Source organism: Ambystoma mexicanum, chromosome 3q (genome assembly GCF_040938575.1).
Source record: "Ambystoma mexicanum isolate Mex_15411 chromosome 3q, UKY_AmexF1_1, whole genome shotgun sequence".
In the NCBI taxonomy this organism is placed as follows: domain Eukaryota; kingdom Metazoa; phylum Chordata; class Amphibia; order Caudata; family Ambystomatidae; genus Ambystoma; species Ambystoma mexicanum.
This window is the reverse complement of record NC_090926.1, coordinates 591,821,584-591,842,554: the sequence shown is the minus strand read 5'-3', so window position 1 is coordinate 591,842,554 and position 20,971 is coordinate 591,821,584. Positions and strand designations below refer to the sequence as shown.

The 20,971-nt window shown below is 52.5% G+C and overlaps 1 protein-coding gene across 9 annotated transcripts in view; it reads right to left on the bottom strand.

Moving 5' to 3' along the window:
* Positions 1–39: 39 nt before the first annotated feature.
* The window catches only part of EP300 (E1A binding protein p300), a 744,806-nt gene continuing 723,874 nt past the window's right edge, over positions 40–20,971 (bottom strand). For all 9 annotated transcript variants that reach the window (XM_069654423.1, XM_069654428.1, XM_069654427.1 and 6 more), the window contains one exon: positions 40–3,590. In XM_069654423.1, coding sequence (XP_069510524.1) covers positions 1,359–3,590 — 2,232 coding nt within the window. In that variant the 3' untranslated portion in view covers positions 40–1,358. The remainder of the gene's footprint in view (positions 3,591–20,971) is intronic.

Here is a 20,971-nt window from a genome sequence, read left to right as displayed (position 1 = left end):
GTACAGAAAGGGGAAGAAAGAGACCACTGGTATCCAGAGTTTCGGTCTGTCTCACACAGTTTATTTAGCAATAGGTAATAAGAAATCAATTGCAACATCTATACAGTGATTCAAAGTTCATATTTATAGGTAATCGTTCGCACTGCATGATTTACAGCCAGTTCAGGCTTTGCGCCTTTAAGTTTTTTGCTGTTCAAGTTTTTCAGAAAGTGGAAGGGAGGGTATGGGGCAAGGGGGCGGGGTCTGACATGTCCGACAACCCCCGTCGGGCTCTGCCCACGTCCCCCAAAATGTCCCCCTGGAAATCCATTCCCTCAGAATCCTTTTTTTACTCCACCCGACTCCAGCCCCTTCCCCTACCCAGTTCTTGAGGGGAGATTTTTTTTTCTTTTTTTCGTTGTTAGATGTAAAAATAACAAAAAAATATTTGCAAGAAACAGAATAATCCACAATATATATATTCTCCATCGGTTTGGCAGCTGCCATAGTATTCCAGAGGACTTGGAGGGAAAGGGGGCGTCTTCTCTACATTTACAAATTTAATACTTCACACTTCATTCTCAGACAACTTTATATAGAAAATGTCAAAAAAGGAGGGGGGTGAGTGGTGTATCCAAGGTGACTCAGCTTGGCCAATTGTGTTGTGTCTGGGGTTGGTATCTGCTGTGTACATATTTTGCTCAAGAGCTGACATCATTTTTTCCAACCAAGAGAAATATTCTTTGATATATATATTTATACATATATACTGTTTTTCCCCTTTCTTTCTTCAGAAAGGCTCTTCCTGCAAAAACCGTGAAAAGGGAGGAGGGAGTGGAAGGGGGAATGGAAATTAGAGGAGAGCAAAGGGGGAGGGGGCGAAACCCAAAATATTCAACAGACAGTCCATAAAAGCTATTGATATAACATTTTTTCATTAATTTAAAAAAAATATATAATAATAAGTAAAACGTAACGAGACATGGGTAGACAGGAAGAGGTTTGCCAGCAAGGAAATTAGAGCGTGCTCTTAAACCCACCAAGCCCCCTCCCCTCCAGGAAAACACCCCTTCCATGTGGGAGAAGAGGCTGACTCCCACCGACCCGTCATAACAAAAATAGACTTTGTGTAACGGTCTGTGCTGGGGTGGGGAGGGCCTAACCTCCGCCCATGGGGGCCACTTCTGCATGCTCCGTCTGCAGAGATGGAACAGAGGTGCTGTGGGGACAGGCTTAACAAAAAAAGGATGTTCTTGCACATGAATGATTCAAAAAAAAAAAAAATTGTCTTCGGTATAAAAAGTCTGCTTGACAAGAACAAGGTTTGCGTCTCCGTCCATGCCCCTTATTCAGGGACTGATTTTTATGGCGCCACCTGTCTAGTGTATGTCTAGCGTGCTTTGTGAAAGGGTGGAATTCAAGTCTGAGTTGTCCAGTTCAGAGGGTCCAGGCCCATGCAGGCCAGCCATGCCAGGGTTACCTGCAAGCTGCGAGAGCATTACATTCTGGTCCGGGCTAGCAAAGTGTTCCATGGGAAGCCCCTGGGCAGCAGCCAGGCCTGGATGGGGAGAGCTTGTCTGAGGGGAGACATGGTGAGGTGAGGGCTGGGGCTGCATCCTCGGAGAGGGGCTGGAATGGGGTGGTTGCGACTGGGGACGGGGTGAGGGCACAGGCTGCGGGGAGCGCACCTGGCTGGTGAGCGAAGAAGGGAGTTGCTGGCCCTGTAGATGCGGGGATTGAGCCTGGTTAGACAACATGTGCTGCTGGGGGCTCATAGGATTAGATTGAGCCTGGGAGCCCATTTGCTGCTGCAGAAGTCGTTGCTGAAACGCCTGTTGCAGGCTGGCCCCAGTCTCAGCACTCATGCCCGGAGGCAGCTGCCCCATTTGTCCCATGCCACCTTGCTGCTGTTGCATCTGCATATGGTGCTGTATTCGTTGCTGCTGCTGTTGCTGTTGTTGCTGGGAGTAGCTGAGGCCCTGTGGTTGTTGAAACTGGCTGTGATTTTGCATTGCAGGACCCAGCCCTGGCCCAGACGATTGCTGCTGATGTTGCTGCTGCTGCTGCTGCTGTTGCTGCTGCATCATCTGCTGCCGCCGCATTAAAAGTTCTCGGAACTGCGGGGACATGGCAGCATGGTTCATGCTCATAGGCTGCCCTTGGGGGTTCATGCCTCCCATGCTTTGCTGAGGTGGTGGCTGCGAAGCCTGTGGCTGCTGGGGCATGTTGGGCCTCTGAACAGCTGCCTGCATTGGGCTCATGCCCTGTTGTCCTTGCATGGCCGCCTGCTGCTGAAGCCCCGGGGGCATACCCTGAGGCATTCCCTGAGATATGCCCTGTGGCATGCCTTGGGGGTTCTGGTTGCCCACATACTTGGCAGCTCGCTGCTTGATGAAGGCAGCCAGAAGCTGGGGGTTGGAGTGCAAGATGTTGAGCACTTGCTGCTGCTGCATTGGTGAGCTGGGAGACCGGAGTGTCCTCAAAAGGTTTTGTAGGGCAGCTTGAGGCACAGAGCCAGGCTTGGGCTGTCCAGACCCAGGCCCCATACCTGGCTGTTGGTGCATGTTCATTGGTTGGCTTTGCTGAGGTACCATCATGGAAGAACGTGGCATGCCCTGTTGCATCTGCTGGGGTTGTGAAAGTCCCCCTTGCACCCACTGTGCCTGCTGTTGCTGTGGCTGCTGCATCATTGTCTGTGTTGCCATTCCTTGCTCGACATGGACAGGCACCCGGGGTTGCTGTGGTGGGTTCATGCCCACAGGTGCCATGGCATTCATGGAGGACATCTGGTGTGCGTTCATGATGGGCCTCTGATAGATCTGTCCATGTGCCATTTGCCGCTGTGTCTCTGCTGCTCTCTGAATCTGCAGTGCCATCTCCACAGCTGCTGGGGGTGGACCCTGCACCTGCTGCGGTGGCACCTGTGGTGGTGTAGGTGGAGTAAGTTGGCCACCGGCTTTACCTTGTGAAACAGAGCCTGAAGGTTGAGTCCTTTGCATGGTGTAAGGCGACATGCTGTTAGGTGGAGCTGGCTGTGAGACAGGCTGGGGTGCAGGCTGTGGTGTCTGAGGCGTTGTTGGCTGCTGGCCTGTGGGAGTAGTGGGCCCAGCAGAGGTAGGGGAGGGGAGGTTTTGCTGTGGTGGCTGCCCACCTATGCCAGTCCTTTGCATGCTGGCCATGCGCCGGCGGAGCATCTGCGCCTGCTGCAGTCGATGTTGCAGCTGCTGTTGCCTTAACTTGTGTTTAATGTTGAGGCAGAAGGGTACAGGGCATTTGTTCTCCTGGCAGTGTTTGGCATGATAACAGCAGAGCGCAATGAGTTGCTTGCAGATGGGGCAGCCACCGTTGGTCTTTCGCTTGCAGCCTTTGGTGTGCTGCACCACACGTTTCATTTTCTGGCACGATGGCAAGGAGCAGTTGGCATTGCGGCACTGGCAGGCATGCACCAGGGACTGGATGCAACGTTGGATGCTGAGGCGTCGAGAATCACCAGGGCTCTGAGTGGCAGCCGCCTGCTGGTTGTTGCTCTCATCGTCAAGTCCAAGGCCAAGTTTCTCCATCTTGTGCTCATGCGTCTTAGTGTTGTAGCAGGTGATGCACAAGTCATAGTCCTGCAAGATAAAAAAGAAAAGTGAGTGAGGTGAGATTTTACCTGTGAAGGGGCAGTGAGGAAGGGCACTCCCCAAAGACAGGGGAAGGGGACACAAGCAGGGGTGAGGCTTAAGTCACATGTATTGGATTTTTGAGTATGATGTCAGTTTATAAAACCTGTACAAGTGCAATATTCCAAGTTATAAGCTACTGTCCCATTCATAAAATGTCAGTCGCCAGGCCATTTGCAGCAAACTTAAATGACTGGCAAAAAATTATTTGGCGCAAACAACAAACTGGCAAAGTGCTTTGGTGCAACTTTAGGTGTGGAGAGTAATTGCAATCATGTTCACTGGATCACAAGGTTGGGAGGACGGAATATATATATATATGGCCACATATATATATATATAAAAATAACATGGCCACGGTAGTGGGCATGTAGTAATGGTCAAGTTGCTGTTTCCATAGGAAGAGCACTTTTTGGGCGGCTTATAACTTCGCTCTCCCTGGACGAATCCTCACCAAACTTTGCACCCATAGACATAATGGGAAAAAACTTTGCTCACGCCCGCAGCCCAAACCGCTGGACGGATTTACACGAAATTTGCGGCAGGATTGGCGACTTGGTCCCGAAAGCATGCTTTGCTTTATTTGGTGTAAATCCGTCCAGTAGTTTTTAAAAAAATGACAAAAATGTAAGTGAAAAAATTAGTGATATCTGTGTTCGCTTCGCGGACACACTTCCCTGTTCGCTCCGCGGACAGAACGGTGATGGGCAAGCAGCTTGCGTGATGTCCGCGGACATCGGACGTGCTCTCTCATTGGATGCGGTGAAAGCGTGCAGTGCGTCTGGCTTCCGAGACACCCGCCATCTTTGTTCCTCGCATGAGAGGCTTTGTATCCCGCCTACACAGTAAGTCCCCCACCCCCGCTCATGCCCGTGTCTGTCTCCTGTTCCTCCCACCCCCCCGCTCATGCCCCGTGTGTCCTTCTCGTCACCCCCACTCATGCTCTGTGTCTTCCCTTTTCCTCCAGCCCCCGCTGACGCCATCGGCACACGGCGGCCAGCGGAGGGCTGAGGAGCGGGATCTGCCACCTGCACACGAACGCTGTGTGTCTCTCCCCACCCAACACCTGCGTGTCTCTCCCTCCCGCCGCCCAACCCCCGCTCATGCCCCGTGTGTCTCCCTCCCGCCGCCCACCCCCTGCTCAGGCCCCGTGTGTCTACCCCTCCCGCCGCCCACCCCCTGCTCAGGCCCCGTGTGTCTACCCCTCCCGCCGCCCACCCCCCGCTCATGCCCCGTGTGTCCTTCTCGTCACCCCCACTCATGCTCTGTGTCTTCCCTTTTCCTCCAGCCCCCGCTGACGCCATCGGCACACGGTGGCCAGCGGAGGGCCGAGGAGCGGGATCTGCCACCTGCACACGAACGCTGTGTGTCTCTCCCCACCCAACACCTGCGTGTCTCTCCCTCCCGCCGCCCAACCCCCGCTCATGCCCCGTGTGTCTCTCCCTCCCGCCGCCCACCCCCTGCTCAGGCCCCGTGTGTCTACCCCTCCCGCCGCCCACCCCCCGCTCAGGCCCCGTGTGTCTACCCCTCCCGCCGCCCACCCTCCGCTCATGCCCCGTGTGTCTCTACCTCCCGCCGCCCAACCCCCTGCTCATGCCCCGTTTGTCTACCCCTCCCGCCACCCACCCCCGTTCATGCCCCGTGTCTCCCTTCTTTCCACCCCCTGCTCATGCCCCGTGTCTCCGTGTTACCCCCCACTCATGCCCTGCGTCTCTCTCCTGGTCTTCCCGACCCCCTGCCGATGCCCTGTTGTGTTCTCTTTATACACCCTGCCTTCCCTTTTCCTGGTGTCCATCTTGGTAAAAGATTTTCCTTCCTACACCGGGACGCCTGCCTGCGATGTCCTGGTTTGGGAAGAAAAATCTTTTTTTACCACCCTGGGTTCCTACTTTGAGAACCTAGGATGCTAGTGGTCTTCCTCCATTGAAAAGGACTTTATGGTTAAGTTGCACTAATAAAAACCTATGAAATTCAGTAAAAAAAAAAAAAACTTTGTTAAAGGGACGTTATGGTTCAGAGTAAAACCGAAAACCCCCTGAAATTCGGCAGTTATGGTAAGATAAGCAACCATTACTCGTGCCACCGTGCACTGCTAACACTAACACCCAGGACATCAAAGATGACATCACAAATGTCATTGATGACATCACTGATGACATCACATGTCTGGCTCCACCTTTTTGTCCCTTTACTGACATATCAAGGCCACGTGGTTTTGCTCAGTAACAGTCAGGGGGCCTCATTACGACCCTGGCGCTAAGGGATTACCGGTAAGGGTACCGGTAATCCCTTAGCGCCCGATTACAAGGTCCCTTTGCGGGTTCCCACCTTAACGGCTGGTTGTACCAGCCGTTAAGGATTGGACCCACAAAGGGACCTTGGTGCTACGGTACCTGCACAGTACGCAAAACTCTAATAAGAAAGCAGTTGTTATTTCACTATTCAACATGGCAAGATCATGAATATTGCACCATCATGTATGCTGCACACACTGCCTATGTTTCTGCATAAGTAGCTTACTATACTGGATAGAACTTCATAATAGAATGCCATTTATATCAATGCATTGCTTAATGCACTAATTAGCTCATGATATTTATCACAATGATTGACAGTTTTTGGTCAGCATTATAAGAATCCCTTGTAGAGTTTTCATGAAAAGTAAATGCACACGTGATGTCATCAGTGATGTCAATGACATTTGTGATGTCATCTTTGATGTCCTGGGTGTTAGTGTTAGCAGTGCACAGTGGCACGAGTTATGGTTGCTTATCTTACCATAACTGCCGAATTCTAGGGGTTTTTCGGTTTTACTTTGAACCATAACGTCCCTTTAACAAAGTTTTTTTTACTGAATATATATATATATATATATATATATATATATATATATATATATATATATATATATATATATATATACACACACATGTAGATAGATATGACAATGCATTACTTACCGTAAAAGCATTTCTGATGGTTGTATCTGCTTAGATTCACATGCTGTGCATAGGTCCGACATCCAGTGGTCACTGCGGAGTATTGCATTTTGTTTTTCGTAGTCGAAAAGGGACGTCGACAAGGCGTGTCTGAAATACTATCCCTATAGTGACGTGCGTTGTACCCACAATCCGTCACGCGTCGAGGTCCCTCTGTTTGTATTTTTCTGCCCTGAGGGAGCCTTATAGACGTGAGCGAGTACAGAAAAGAGAGATATAAAAGGAAGTCTATGTTCCTTCCATCCGAGCGGGGAGGAAGGGTGGGCGCATGTGAATCTAAGCAGATACAACCATCAGAAATGCTTTTACGGTAAGTAATGCATTGTCTTCTGATGTTTGTTAATCTGCTTAGAATCACATGCTGTGCATAGACTAGCGAGCAGTACCCGGAGTTGGCGGTGGGTTATGAGAAGGAACAGTAGAGAAAAGATGTCTTAATACTGCCTGTCCCACCTGGGAGTCAGATCTCGAGTGTGCATCTAGACAGTAGTGTTTTGTAAAGGTGTGCACAGAACTCCAGGTAGCCGCTTTGCAGATGGACTCAAGGGGAACATTTGCAATGAATGCTATGGACGCCCCCGTGCCTCGAGTAGAGTGTGCTCTTGGCTTAAAGGGCAGTTCTCTCTTAGCAAGAGTATAGCAGAGTGATGCATTGAACAATCCATCTAGAAATAGTGGACTTTGAAACTGCCACCGAGATGAAGAACTGATGAGTCTTCCTCAGTGGTCTGGTTCTTTCCATGGAGAACATGACCTTTCGGCGCACATCTAGTGTGTGCAGAGTTTTTTCTCCCAAGTTGGAAGGATTTTGAAAGAGCGTCCCATCCGGGAGTTGGGTCAGCTATCGGGGGGGGGGGGGGGGGGTTGGGGGGGGTGTATTCTCTTTACTCCCTCCATGAAGGCCTTTATAACAGGGATCTTCCACCACGACACTGAGTTGGGAAGTGGTGTATGCAGAAAGTGCCGCTAGGTGGACTTTAATGGAATTGAACACTAGACCTGAATCCAATAAGTGGGTCAGGTATAGAACAATATGTGTGGGAGAGCAGTCAATCGGGTTGATGCTTTTTCCTCTGCACCAGATGACAAATCTCTTCCACTTGCTAGAATAGCAGTCGCGAGTGTTAGGTTTTCTGGCTTCCCTGAGGATGTCCATGCATCTCTGCGGGAGCTGTAGATGTCCAAATTCTATGATCTCAGGAGCCAGGCTGCTAAGTTCATGTTCTGGGGGCATGGATGCAGAGTCCTGCCCTTGTCTTGTGACAGCATGTTGTAAGGGCAGGGGAGTTTCACTGGGGGAGATAGAGACATCTCAATCAAGTGAGCGAACCATGGCTGTCGGGCCCACATTGGGGCCACCAGTATCATGGTCACTTGTTCCTGGAGCATCTTGTGCACCACCTTGTTGAGAAGGGGACTGGAGGGGGAGGGGGGGGCAGGGGGAGGGGGGGAAGCGTAAACAAATTTCCCTGACCATTGCATCAACAGACCGTTCCCCTTGGATTGGTTCTGGGGGTACCTGGAGGCGTAACTTTGGCATTGTGAGTTCTCCAGGGTTGCGAACAGGTCTATTTCTGGGAATCCCCATTGTGTGAAGACACCATTCGTACTCTTCGGGCAGGGGGAAATCTCTGCTGAGTTTGTCTGCCAGCAGATTGAGTTCCCCAGGTACATGTTGGGACAGTAGGAACATGTTTTGTTTGAGAGCCCACTTCCATATATTTTGGGCCAGTTTCGACAGTCCTGGAGAGTGGGTGCCCCCCTGCTTGTTGATGTAGTACATGGCTGTGGTGCTGTCTGTAAGGACCAACACAGTCTTGCCTTGTAGGTGTTCCTGGAAGGCTTTTAGCGCCTTGAACACAGCTAGTAGCTCCAGTAGATTTATGTGTTTGGATGCTACGTTCGGAGTCCACACTCCGTGAGCAGTCTGATGGGATAGGTGAGCCCCCCATCCTGTGAGGGATGCGTCTGTGGTTAGAGTGGCTTCGGCCGCGGGTGTGGCAAAGGGTTTCCCCTCTTTCCAGGTTTTCCTTTGTCCACCACTGTAGCGAGAGAACCAAGGCCTGCGAGACCACCACTAGATCGTCCCATAGTCCGCTGGCCTGACACCACTGGCTGTTGAGCCACTCTTGCATAGGGCGCAGGCGCGCGTGAGGTACCAAATAAATACACAACGCCATCATGCCTAGAAAGCGCATTGCTTTGCGTACCGTCACCTCTCGACCGGTCACATATAGAGGGATCTGAAACAGCATGTTTTGGACCCTCTCGTTGGAGGGGAAGACGAGGCCGTCCTTTTTTTGAATTAGAGCCCCTAGGAATTGTTTGATTTGGCTGGGGTCTAGGCTGGACTTCTTTTCGTTGATGGAGAAGCCCAACTGGAACAAAAGGTCTACAGTCTTTTGGGTATTGGAGAAGCATGTTTCGTAAGAATCCCCTGTTATGAGCCAGTCGTCGAGGTAAGGGTAAACTGGGATGGACAACCTGCGCAGGTGGGCCGCTGCCACTGCCAGTACCTTCGTGAATACCCTTGGTGCAGATGCTATGCCGAAGGGTAGCACTCTGAACTGGTAAGTGTTTGCCCTCTATCATGAACCTGAGGTATCTTCTGTGCGCTGGCAACATTAAAATATGAAAGTATGCATCTTTCATGTCCAATGTTGTCATGTAATCTCCCTGTGATAGCAGTGGTATCACTTCCTGTAAGGTCACCATACAAAACTTCTGGGGTTTGATAAACTTGTTCGCTGGGCGCAGATCTAATACAGGGCGCATGGTTAGATCCTTTTTGGGTACAAGGAAGTACACTGGATAAATACCTTCCGTTACCTGAGATAGAGGCACAACCTCTATGGCTCCTTTTTCCAAGCAGTTGTTGTACTTCTTGGAGAAGGATGGCAAGGTGTTCCGGTGTCATGCGTCGTCCCCTCGGGGGTCTGTATGTTGGGGAACCGTTGAATTCGATGCAGTATCCGTGGGCTACGGTGGAAAGTACCCAGCGGTCTGACGTTATTCCCTCCCATGCTGGAAGAAAGGATGTTATCCGGCCCCCGACCGGTGTTGCATGGGAGGGGGCGCGAATCTTCGTGTCACTTGGTGTTATTGGGGGCTTGGGAGCCTCTGGGGGTGGACCCCCGACCTCTCCCTTTGCCACGGCGCTGGCCTCTTTGGCTGTACTGCCCACTATTGGTCTGATAATTGGTGGCAGGGTAGTGTTGCTGCTGATTCTGCTGTTGGCGTTGGCCACGAAAAAAGCGTTTGTTGCCATAGCCGCATCTGGTAGTGGGCTTAGAGATCTGGTCAAGAGTTTTGATAGTATCGAACTCTTTTTTAGCCATCTCCAGAGCCTCATCCACCGCTTTCCCGAAGAGGTTTGAGTCTTCAACAGGTTTATTTATTAAAGACGCCTGTGTCTCCGGTTTGAACCCTGAGTTGTGCAGCCATACATGGCGTTTTAGGAGTATTCCCTGAACCAGGGAACGTCCCGCTGGCTCTGCAGCATCCAGAGAGTTCTTTACAATACTCTGGTTGACCTGGGTTCCTTCACCAATAGTTGATAGCAGGCGTGTACGTAGAGGTTCCAGCGCTTCTTCGGCGTCTTTGCGCAGTTTGGCCCACTGCGCGTCTGCGTAGCTAGCTAGCAAAGAATTGTTGTTCGCAATTCTTGCCGAAAAGGCAGCCGAGGATGTGACTCTCTTTGCAAGGGCATATAACCTCTTGCCATCCTTGTCAGGTGGTGCCTCGCTGGTGGACAGCGGCACCCCTGCCCTCTTCCTTGCATTAGTTACTACAAGGGAATCCGGAATGGAATGTCCCCTGATGTACAGCGGGTCTGAGGGTGAAGGATTGAAAAGTTTTTCAATTCTTGGATTAACTCCTCTGATTAGTGCGGGTGTGGATAGCGAAAGGATGATTCTTCTCTTCACTGAAGCGAGGAGGGGAATGGTCTGGCTGACCGGGGGTTTCTCCTTAATTACTCTTTCCACAAAGTCTATTTCAGGAGCGATCTCCCCAGTGTCCAGTTCTAAATGTGCTGCTGCTCTGCGCAACAGGGCATTGAATGTGGGCTGATCGTCAATGGGAGACGTGTTTCTAACAGGTGAATTGTCAGGAGGATTAAGGTTCAGGACATCAGTGTCCGAATATACTGATTGGGGATTGAGAAGGTCTTTCTCCTGGATTTTCTCCGAAGCCTTCTCCTACCATGTCTGGGCTGTCTTCCAGACCTTCCTCCTGGTTCTGTCCCTCTTCATCGTCCACAAATTCATCCTCCTCCTCCTCCAAGTATTGTTCCTCACCAGTGAGGTCATACACATTATGGAAATCTGAGGCTGTGTCCTGCTGGGGATTGAATAGTCTCGGGAATTTGGCCCTGGGGTCCTCCTGAGGCCCTTCTCTTGTTCTCTTGGGAGTAGGAGGGTTCTGGGTCTTCATAAACCTCTCCATTCTCTCCATAAAGAGATGAAGCCTTTCCATGGTTTCATGGGGTACCCCTGAGCGGTCTAGCGGGGGAAAATTAGTGTCATCTAGCTGAAAACGGCTCGACCTCTCCCATAACGTCGAGGAAAGTGTCCCGTCGCCTTCCGAAAAGCCTTCCGGTGTGCTGGGGTCCCCCTGACTGAAGGGGGTAGTCCCCGTCTTTCTTCGGGCTTTTTCGGCGTGTCTTTCGACCTTTGCGTAGCGCTCGACGTGTCTTTCGGCGTACGCTTCTGGGCGTCAGCTACAACGATCCTCGCCAAGCTCCCTGCGACTCGTTTGTCAGCGGAGGGCTGTGGTTTCGACGTTACGGGTGTCGATCGTTCTACGGCGGCGTGCGCTCTCTGCTGGTGCGCTCCGGCCGATGGTTTGGGGGCGGCGCCCTTATTAGCCGAAAGCTCAGTCGCTAGTCGCGGCTGCGAGAGTGGCTTCGAACCTGAACGGTCCGAGGAGGCCGCCGGTGGAACCTGCGTCTCCTTGGGCGCTGATGCTTTCTTCGTCTTCGACGAAGAAGAGCCATGGGTTGTGTGCTTATGTGTGGTATCGTGTGCGTCAGTGTCGCCGGGGTGTTCATCCCCATAAGCAGGGCGTGAGCCGAGCCCGTCGGGGCCGGGGACAGACGACGAAGAGCGTGAGCGCTCTTTAGAGGGGTCTACGACTTCCGTAGCGGAGGTCGTGTTATCACGTTCCTCGTCACTGTTGGTGGTAGCAGCGGCGGGTGAAGAATCGGCCTTCGACATAGCGTAGGCCGCCCACCTCTTGACCCTACGTTCTTTTAGAGACTTTGGCTTAAGAAGCCGACAAGCCGTCCAACCCTCCTCTTTGTGATCGAGGGGAAAGCAGCGGTTACACCGTGAATGCTTGTCCTTCCAAGTAAACTTGCCCTTGCAAAGCGGGCAAAACCTAAAGGGTGTCCTCTCCATAGCCGAGGCAATAAATTGTGATAACGACCCCAAGGGAAAGGAAGGGGAAAAGGAAAGGCATTCTCAGAAAAGAACCAGAGATGTCCCACGACCCCACTCTCCCTACTGTATTTGGCCTGCGAGGCCAGGCCACGTGTTCGGCAACGCCGAAGGATCTCCTCCGCTCGTCCCCTCCGTCGAAGATCTTGCTCGGCGGAGACAGCTTCACAACTGCGTCGAGGGAGGGATCGATGTGTTATATATTAAGTAGGAAAACGACCAAAGGTCGAGGAGAAGAAATCTGCAATGTCTCTCGAGGAGCTCCGCGTAAAGGCGACCAGTAGCTGGGCGGAAAAAAACAATCTGAGGGACCTCGACGCGTGAGGGATTGTGGGTACAACGCACGTCACTATAGGGATAGTATTTCAGACACGCCTTGTCGACGTCCCTTTTCGACTACGAAAAACAAAATGCAATACTCTTCAGTGACCACTGGATGTCCGACCTATGCACAGCATGTGATTCTAAGCAGATTAACAAACATCAGAAATAAGATTACATAGCAGTACATATGCACAACCACAGGAGGTGGCAAAAGGCTCAACATTAAGCAACTCTTACCTCCTCACCCGGCCCTTCAGGCGAACAGGTTGCGCAGCACTGCTTGGTCGATCCTGGACTCCTCCCTGGAATCCCGAATGATGCAGTAGAATTTCGACCTCCACGTAGCAGCCCTGCAGATGTCCAGCAGGGGCACACCAGACAATAGCGCTTGCAGTAGCAGCGATCGCTCTGGTCGAATGGGCTCCCGGACGGCCGGGGCAGCGGTCGGTTTGCCAACCGGTGACAGTGCATGATACAGCCGGAGAGCCATCTGGAAATGGAAGCCTTCGATAGACCCTTGCCAAAGTTCACAAAAAGCTGTGACGTCTTCCGAAAACTCTTTGTGCGGTCCTCATAGAACTTCAGCGCTCTAGCTACATCCAGCGAGTGCAAAGTCCTCTCGTCCGGCGACGGGAAAAAAACTGGTAACACCAAGGGCTCGTTGAGGTGGAAGTCCGATGGCACCTTGGGCATGAAGGAGGAGTGAGTCCTGAGCACCACCCTCGTGTCGTGAAAAGTCAAGTATGGAGGCTTGCAAGATAGGGCCTGAATCTCTCCCACGTGCCGTGCGGAGGTGATGGCCACAAGAAAAGCTGTTTTCCACAATAGGAACTTCAAGGGTGCTGTATGCATAGACTCTAACGGATTCCCCATGAGCCTAGTCAGCACCACGATGAGCTCCCACGCCGGGGCTGGGGCCTTCACCGGCGGGAACGCCTTCATAAATTCCTTCACCAGGCGATGGGACCACAAGGACACCCGTCCTGTTGTCCTGGTGTATCTGGAGATTGCAGCCAGATGTATCTTGATGGAGGCGTGAGCTAGTCCAGCCTTGGCCAACGACAGTAGGTACGGCAGTACTTGAGGGGCCGTAATCCGCAGAGGGTTAATCTTCTGTGCCTGGCACCAGACAGAGAAACTCTTCCATTTGTGTTCGTAACACTTGAGAGTTGAGGACGCCCTGGCCTTTGCAAGAACCTCTCTGCAGTCGGCCGGTATATCGCATCCCCCAAACTCTAGTGCTGCAGGAGCCAGGCCTGCAAGTTCAGCGACTTCGGGTCGTGATGAAGAATGGCGCCTCCTTCTCTGAAGAGAAGATCCGCGTCCACGGGCAGTTTGACTGGTGGGGACGCCGATAAGTCCAGAAGGGCCGGGAACAAGATCTGTCTCGGCCACGCCACTGCGAAAAGGATCATCCTGCACCGGGACCTCTTGAACTGGTTGATGAGCCGGAGCCGCAGTGGCAACGGCAGGAAAGCATAGAGGAACAGGTTGTCCGAGGGGAACGAGAAAGCATCGCCCATGCTCCTCAGTTTGGGGAACCTGCTGGCGAACCTCTGGCACTTGGAGTTCGCCGCCATCGCGAAGAGGTCGACCTGGGGTCTGCCCCACAGCCTGAACAGTCGATCCACTTGATCGTGGCACGAGCGCAGCTCCCTGCTGAGTGAGTTGGCGATGGTGTTCTTTATCCCTGCCAGATGAAAAGGTACCAGAAACATCCCCTGGTTGACAGCCCAGTGCCACAGATCCTGGGAGTCCTTGGACAGGGCTGGGGATCTGGTTCCACCCTGCTTCCTGATGTAGAACATCGTGGTGGTGTTGTCGGTGAAGATCCTCACCACCTTGCCCTTGAGGGACGGAAGAAAGGACCTGAGGGCCCAAAACACTGCGCGGTGCTCCAAAATGTTGTTATGAAGCTGTTCTTTTCTCCGGGAGCCAAGAGCCAAATGCCTTTCGTGTGGAGAATTCCGGTATGCGCTCCCCACCCTTCCAGGGAGGCATCCGTCGTCACTTACCTGGTGAGCTGGGGTCTGAAAGTCTGCGCCCGCCGTCAGATGAGTGCGGGTGCCCCACCACCGGATCGCTCGTCGGAAGGTCTCGTTGAGCGGTATCCTGTCCTCGAAGCTGCCTGTCGCCTGGATCCAACGTGCGTCGAGGAACTCTTGCAGTGGATGCATTCGAAGTCTGCACAGGCATACCAGATAGATGCAGGAAGACATCATCCCGAGAAGGGATTTGATGGATCTTACCCTGGCAACGTCCGTGGCTAGCAGGCGTTGCACCTTGCCCAGGATGGCTTTCGTCCTTTCGTCAGACGGCGAGGCTAGCCGTGTCACGGTGTCCAGCTTGGCTCCCAGAAACAGGGCCACCTGCCAAGGGACCAGGCGGGATTTGGGGAAGTTGGAGAACCCCAGGTCCGTGAGTAGCTGAACGGTCTTCGCTGTGTGTTCTATGGCGAGCTCCCTTGTCCTTGCTCGAATGAGCCAGTCGTCCAGGTAGGGATAGACGTGGATCCCTTGCAGGCGTTGCCACGCCGCCACCGGTGCTAGGCACTTGATGAATACCCTGGGTGCCGACTTTAATCCGAAAGGGAGGGCCTTGAACTGGTAGTGCCGTCCTTGGACCACAAACCTGAGGAACTTCCGGTGTCCTTTTAGAATGGGGATGTGGAAGTAGGCATTCTCCAAGTCCAACGACGACAGGAAATCGTCGTCCTCCAGCTGTCCCAGCACGTGCTGGAGGGTGACCATCCGGAACTTCTGAGCCTTGATGTACTTGTTCAGACGCCGCAAGTCCAGGATGGGACGCCAACCTCCCGTCTTCTTTACGAGAAAGTATCTTGAGTAGACCCCGAAGTCTCTTTGGGACGAGACTGATGGCACCCTTCTTGAGCATCGCCCTTACCTCCAGCAGCAGCTGGGGAACATGGTTTTCCTTCCTGGCCACGGGTGGCACGCGAGGGCACTTCTTTAGCGTGCCCCTGGGCCAGGGTATCCAGCACCCAAGGGTCAGTGGAGATGGACTCCCACACGCTGACTAACTTCGCCAGCCGGCCTCCCATCGGGGTGCTTCGGTGGGGGCCCGACGTCACGGTCGGTTCAGTCCTGTTTCGAGGCCGCTTTGCCGCCTTGACCTCCCTGGCGACAACAGCAGGAACCTCCAGACTTGCCCCGTCCTCTATAGGCCTCCTGCGACGAGGAACAGGCTGCTTGACGGTAGGTAGAGGAGCCGCCACCGGAACCTTTGGAGGCCCCTTGCTTGCCTCCGGTGTTCCAAAAGGACGGCTGTCGTCGCTGGAGAACTCCCAGGGCCCGGGCTGTCTCCGTGTCCGTTTTGATGGCTTGCAGGGACTCATCGACTGTCTTCCCAACTAGGTTGTTCCCGTCGAAGGGCATGTCCAACACTTTGGCTTGTACGTCCTGGCGGAAATCCGTCGCCTTCAGCCATCCGCGCCGTCTGAGGCAAACACCGTTGCCCAACTGGCGGAAACCGGTGTCAGCGAAGCCCTACAAGGGAGCGATTTTATACCAAAGTTCCCGGTCGTAACGGACGATAGCGAGGGCATTGGCCGCTTTAATTGTCGTCGTCCCATCGCGTCGAGCTGCTTTCCCTCGCCGTCCGGCGGTGATGTCTATTTCGATGCTGATGCCACCCCCGCCTTTTTCCTGGCCACCGCCGAGACGACTGAATCCGGGGTCGGCTGTGTTCTAAGGCATAGAGGGGCCACGGAGGGGACCCGGTACTTTTCGTATCGGTCCCTTTTTGCTGGCGTTGTGGACGGGTTCTTGAGGAGGGAGAGCCCCTCGTCCCAGATGTCATCCAGTAGAGGTACTGCGAGGACCGTCTTCCTCTTGGTCTCTCGACGTTGATAGAGGAACCCCTCCTCTTCGGGGCAGAGCTGGAAGAGCTTGGCTGCCCTGGAGATCATCGCATGGAAGGATCCAATCTCATCGGGCGGGGAAGCCGGGGGACCGGGGGGAATGACAGGAGGTCCACCCCGCCGTCGCCGCCCTCGTCGTCTGTGCCCGTCGTGTCCGTGTCATCCCCGTGGACGGGGAGGAGGGTTGAGCAGGCATTCGGAGGTTGTGTCTGAAACCATGACGGCCACTGCCCCCATCCCCCCACCACATCATTCCCAGCCGGGCGCTTCGTGGGGGTTCTTTCGATGGGCTTGAAAGAGGCCTCCCTCCGAGGTGGCTGGGAGACTCTGGGCCCCGAGGCCGCAACCACAGGTGTAACCTCTGCAGGCTGCGCCAGGGTTGCCGCGACCACCTCGATAGAGGCCTTGGCTGGGTGAATCAAGGCCTTAGTCACCGACTGTGTGCTTGTGGCCTTCACCTTGGGGGAGGGCTCCCCGCCTCGCTCCCCCTCAGCCGAAATCTTTGAGATCGACCGGGGCCTCTCCAGAAGCCTGGCCGGGTTCTCGGATTTCCTCTTACCCGAGCAAGAGCGTTGGCTCGTGGTCGATGGCGCCAGGGAGGATGCGGCCTGCCAGGCAGCCGAGGAGCCTGACCGTTCAGCGCTCCCGGTGCCCACGGTGCTTAGCCTTCTGTCGGGCCCCCGTCGCCGGGGCGTCCTCATAGGACTTAAAAGACCGCTTGGATTTCTTTTTCTTCTCACCCGACGGGCTCTTTCCCTCCAGCCAGTTGGCGAGACGAAGATGGCGGTTCCTCATGGTCCGCTCCGACATGTTACCACAAAACGCAGTGTCCTCCTCCACGTGCGTTTTGTCCTCGTGAAGTCAGTAGAGGCATAAGGAATGCTCGTCTTCCTTGAACATGTTCTGCAGCTGGCATCCAGGGCAGGCCCTGAACAGCTTTCTGGGCGTCGAGCTCCCTTTATCCTGGGCCATGTCCGGGGTAGGCCTCAAACTTCTGGAATCCTCCAAAAGCATAGTTCGACGAAATCTTCACCCTTGAGAGGCGTAGAAACTTCCGAAACGGGTCCCCATTGATCGGATGTAAAGACGGTGGAGCGTGAGGCTCAATTTAACCGAAAAATGAGAAATTCTCTTTTAAAAAGCGCGAAAACGCAGCAAAGGCTAGAGAGCTACAGCACGAGGACTCCCAACACTTGAACGTGCGGTAAAAATCTGAGGATGGCTGCCGGAGGCCGGGCTTAGGGAGAGGGCAGTCAGTGGCTGTGGGCAGTATGACCCAGAGATCAGTGATTGGTTACTACTAGGAAAGAGATCAGAAACGAAACTGATACTGATTTTTTTCTGTACCGAGGATTCCCAGCCTGACGGGGAACATTCCTGAGCATGTGAATCCATGCCAGACCCCATGCTGGAGAAACAGTTTATTTTGGTTGTGGAGTCTGACAAACTCAAAAAGGCATAATCTTTAGCATTGTGTGTCACAGCACCTTCAGTGCAGTGGCACAGGGAAGTCTTTCAGATTTCCCAAAGGTTTAAATATCTTATCTTGGATAAACTACTGTTTCCAAGAGCAGTAAAGTGAAATTGACTTTACTTACATTTTTTACTTTCTAGACCCAGCACACACCATCTTACAATAGGGTTCTGGAGGGGTTGCTTAGTATAACCTTTGATTAGCTTCTCATTTAATAATATGATGTTACTGTTTCCTCGATGAATGGCTGGTCGCAGTGGTTTACTTTTAACTTCTGTGGTGTGCTTTTACCGCAGGCTGCGTTCGCAGCTGCAGTAAAGCAACCAAGGGTGCCATTTCTATCAAAATGGCCCGGCCTTCCTTCTTCGCCAATTTTACTCCGAGCGCCAAACCAGGTTTGGTCCTTTAGTTAGTTTTGTCTTTGGCGGGATTCACGAGTGAAGCCCGCTTCTGGCTCCAAGGTGTCTGGCAGGGGCAGGAAGCGAGGGAGGTGCCCGAAACTCCCTGTCCTCAGTCTCCTAGGAGACTGAAATGCACTCTTAGGGGATTGGCCGGCTGGCTGTCCGGCAAGGACAGCCACCCTGCTGGGTGACTGGCAGCTAGACTGGAATGAACGGGAGAAACCTGCATAAAAGGGGAGGATTTTTGGTTTGGAAGGCAGAGTCGACCACTGGACAAAGGAATCCGAACTAGAACTTGGAAGAGATGCCTGATGCAACTCCTGGACTGTTGGCTTGTCCAGTGAAGCCCTGCTGCTGTATTGAAGCCCCGCAAGATTGACTTCTCCCTTTGAGTTGGTAGGACAATCGACTCCAAAGTAAGCCACCTGGACATCCTCTCGAAGTTGGTTGAATTTCCACTGCAGTCGCTGCTGGAACCGAATAGCCAGGGATAGGAACACCAGATTGTGCAAGTTGCTTTTAAGCTGGCCAAGAGCTTCAAGAAGATCCTCGCGACTCCCAGAAAGCAGGACTGACCAAGCCTGAGCCACCTCAATAGCGTGCTGGACCCCAGACGCAAGGAAAGCCCATCTCGACAGCCAGGAATCGCAGTGTTGCCATTTGCAGTAGACGCGAGGAGCTGAAACACTGAAGTGCCACTTGTTTGAAGATTGCCGGTTGCGGTCGGTGACCGTCCCATTGCAGTGCAGGAGTCCCCACAACTGAAGCGCAGGAACACCAGGATCTGCAGAGCTGCACAGGAACAGAAGCCATCTGCTTCACTTTTCTTCAACCTAAAGGTACTGTACAGTCTAACAGAACTTACCTCTTGTTGTGTATCCTCACTTATCCTCATTTGTCCTCGTTGGAGACCTGTCTTGATTGCATCTGTAGAATTGCTAACCGCTTCTTTACCTCACAAGCCTAATCAGCTTGTGGCCCTACTTTGATTTCTTCTTATTCTACAAAGACTTCTAAAACATTGTGCAAGACTTTTTACTTACCTGCAAGGAGTGCTTCAGTTCACCTTGACTTTTGCTAATTTAACATTGGCTGGCCTGGCTCCCTGAATGACTCTTCTGCTTATGTGTTTTGCATTCCTTCCAGGAAAGGGTTAACTAACTTTGCACTGGGGGTTCTTTTGAAAGTACTTAGCTGCTTAAGAATAATTGTGTGAATACTTGGCTTATTCTGAAATCTCCTTTTCTTCGACACTCCTCTCAAGAAGGTTCTAAATGCAACAGTGATACATTAATGTCCCCAGCACACTATTGAAGCCACCTGAAGGTGTAGGTAGTGTCTGTGGGCCATCCCAAAAGGGTACTTACTGATTTAGGAACATTAAGAGTGTCTATTTTCGAAGTGTATTTGTGTGTTGCTTTATATTGCTCCTTCTGAAGAAGGCTTACTCTGTTCAATTAATAATTGTTTAATCAAGAGAACTTGTGTGTAAGAGTTTATTTGAATATGTGTCACTGTGAATCCCTGTGCAACTCCCCTACAGCTCACATTGACCCCTCTTGAGATAAGCCTGGCTGCTCAACACACTACCAACCTGTGTAGTACAGACTTATACTAAAGGTTGGGTTCCTATTGCCAGGAGGTCAGGGTTGTTGTAGTGCACCCAAATGGTACTGCATACAGTCCTGCCTAACAGGGACGACTTCTATAGCACTGTTTTCCAGCAGGACCTGAACTTCAAGCAGGATGCACAGGTGTTCTGGAGACAGGCGTCTGCTTATCGGTGGGTGGTGTCGAGGTGTCCGGTGAAACTTTGCATTAGCCATGGGCTACGGTCTTTTAACGCTCACTGGTCTGATGTGATCCCCTCCGAGGCGTGGATGAATGACAAGCGACCCCCGACCGGGGAAGTGTGTGAGGGGACCCGAACCGGCGAGTCACTGAGGTGGGGCCAGGGAGCCTCTAGGAGTAGAGTTCCTGCCTCAACCCTTGCCTCAGCTTGGGCCTCTGTTGATAAATTATAAGTTACTCACATTAGTGACTAACACACTCTTAGTCCCCTTTCCGCCATAATGCATGGGCATCCCTTCCTACGGACGGGAGCCAGAACCTTTTCCAGAAAAAAACCATCCCCTTTAAATTTAGAGGCGTGCGCGCGTGGGTGCGGCCCTGGGAGCATGCTCTACCCTGACTACGCCCACCAGCGCCACACCTCAGTCCCCCATTGACGCGTCGGCAGGAGGAGGAATGGGGGGGGGGGGGGGGAGGATGGTGGGACGCATGGAGGCAAGGGGACTAAGAGTAGGTTAGTCACTACTGTGAGTAACTTCTAATTACTCTTACGTCCCAGCCCCTTTCCTCCATACTGCATTTGTGATTACACTTTTTTTTTATTTTTATTACTGGTCAATAAGATTTTTACAAGAGCGATTCTAATTACAATTGAATGTAGCCCTATGGGTGGAGAGGAGACCCTCCTAAAGCAAATAAGTTCCTTACAACCGCCTGTCCGAAGGCCGCGCCTGACCTAGAGCCGGCGTCCAAACAGTAATGTTTACAGAAAGCCGAAGGAGTGGCCGAGGTGGCCGCCCTGTTTAGGACTTGCCACAGAACCTGCCCATTTGGTAATATTTGCACAGAAATGGTAAATCTTCCTTACCTGGGTCAACCCCAGAACTTTTTGCTTTATTAGCAGGATATTTTTCCATAATACCTCAGTGAGTGGGAACCTTTTTTCACACTCCCATAACCTTTAACTCTTTATGGGAGTCATTATTAAGACTCTCCACAGTGTCTTTTTAAAGTTATCCTCTA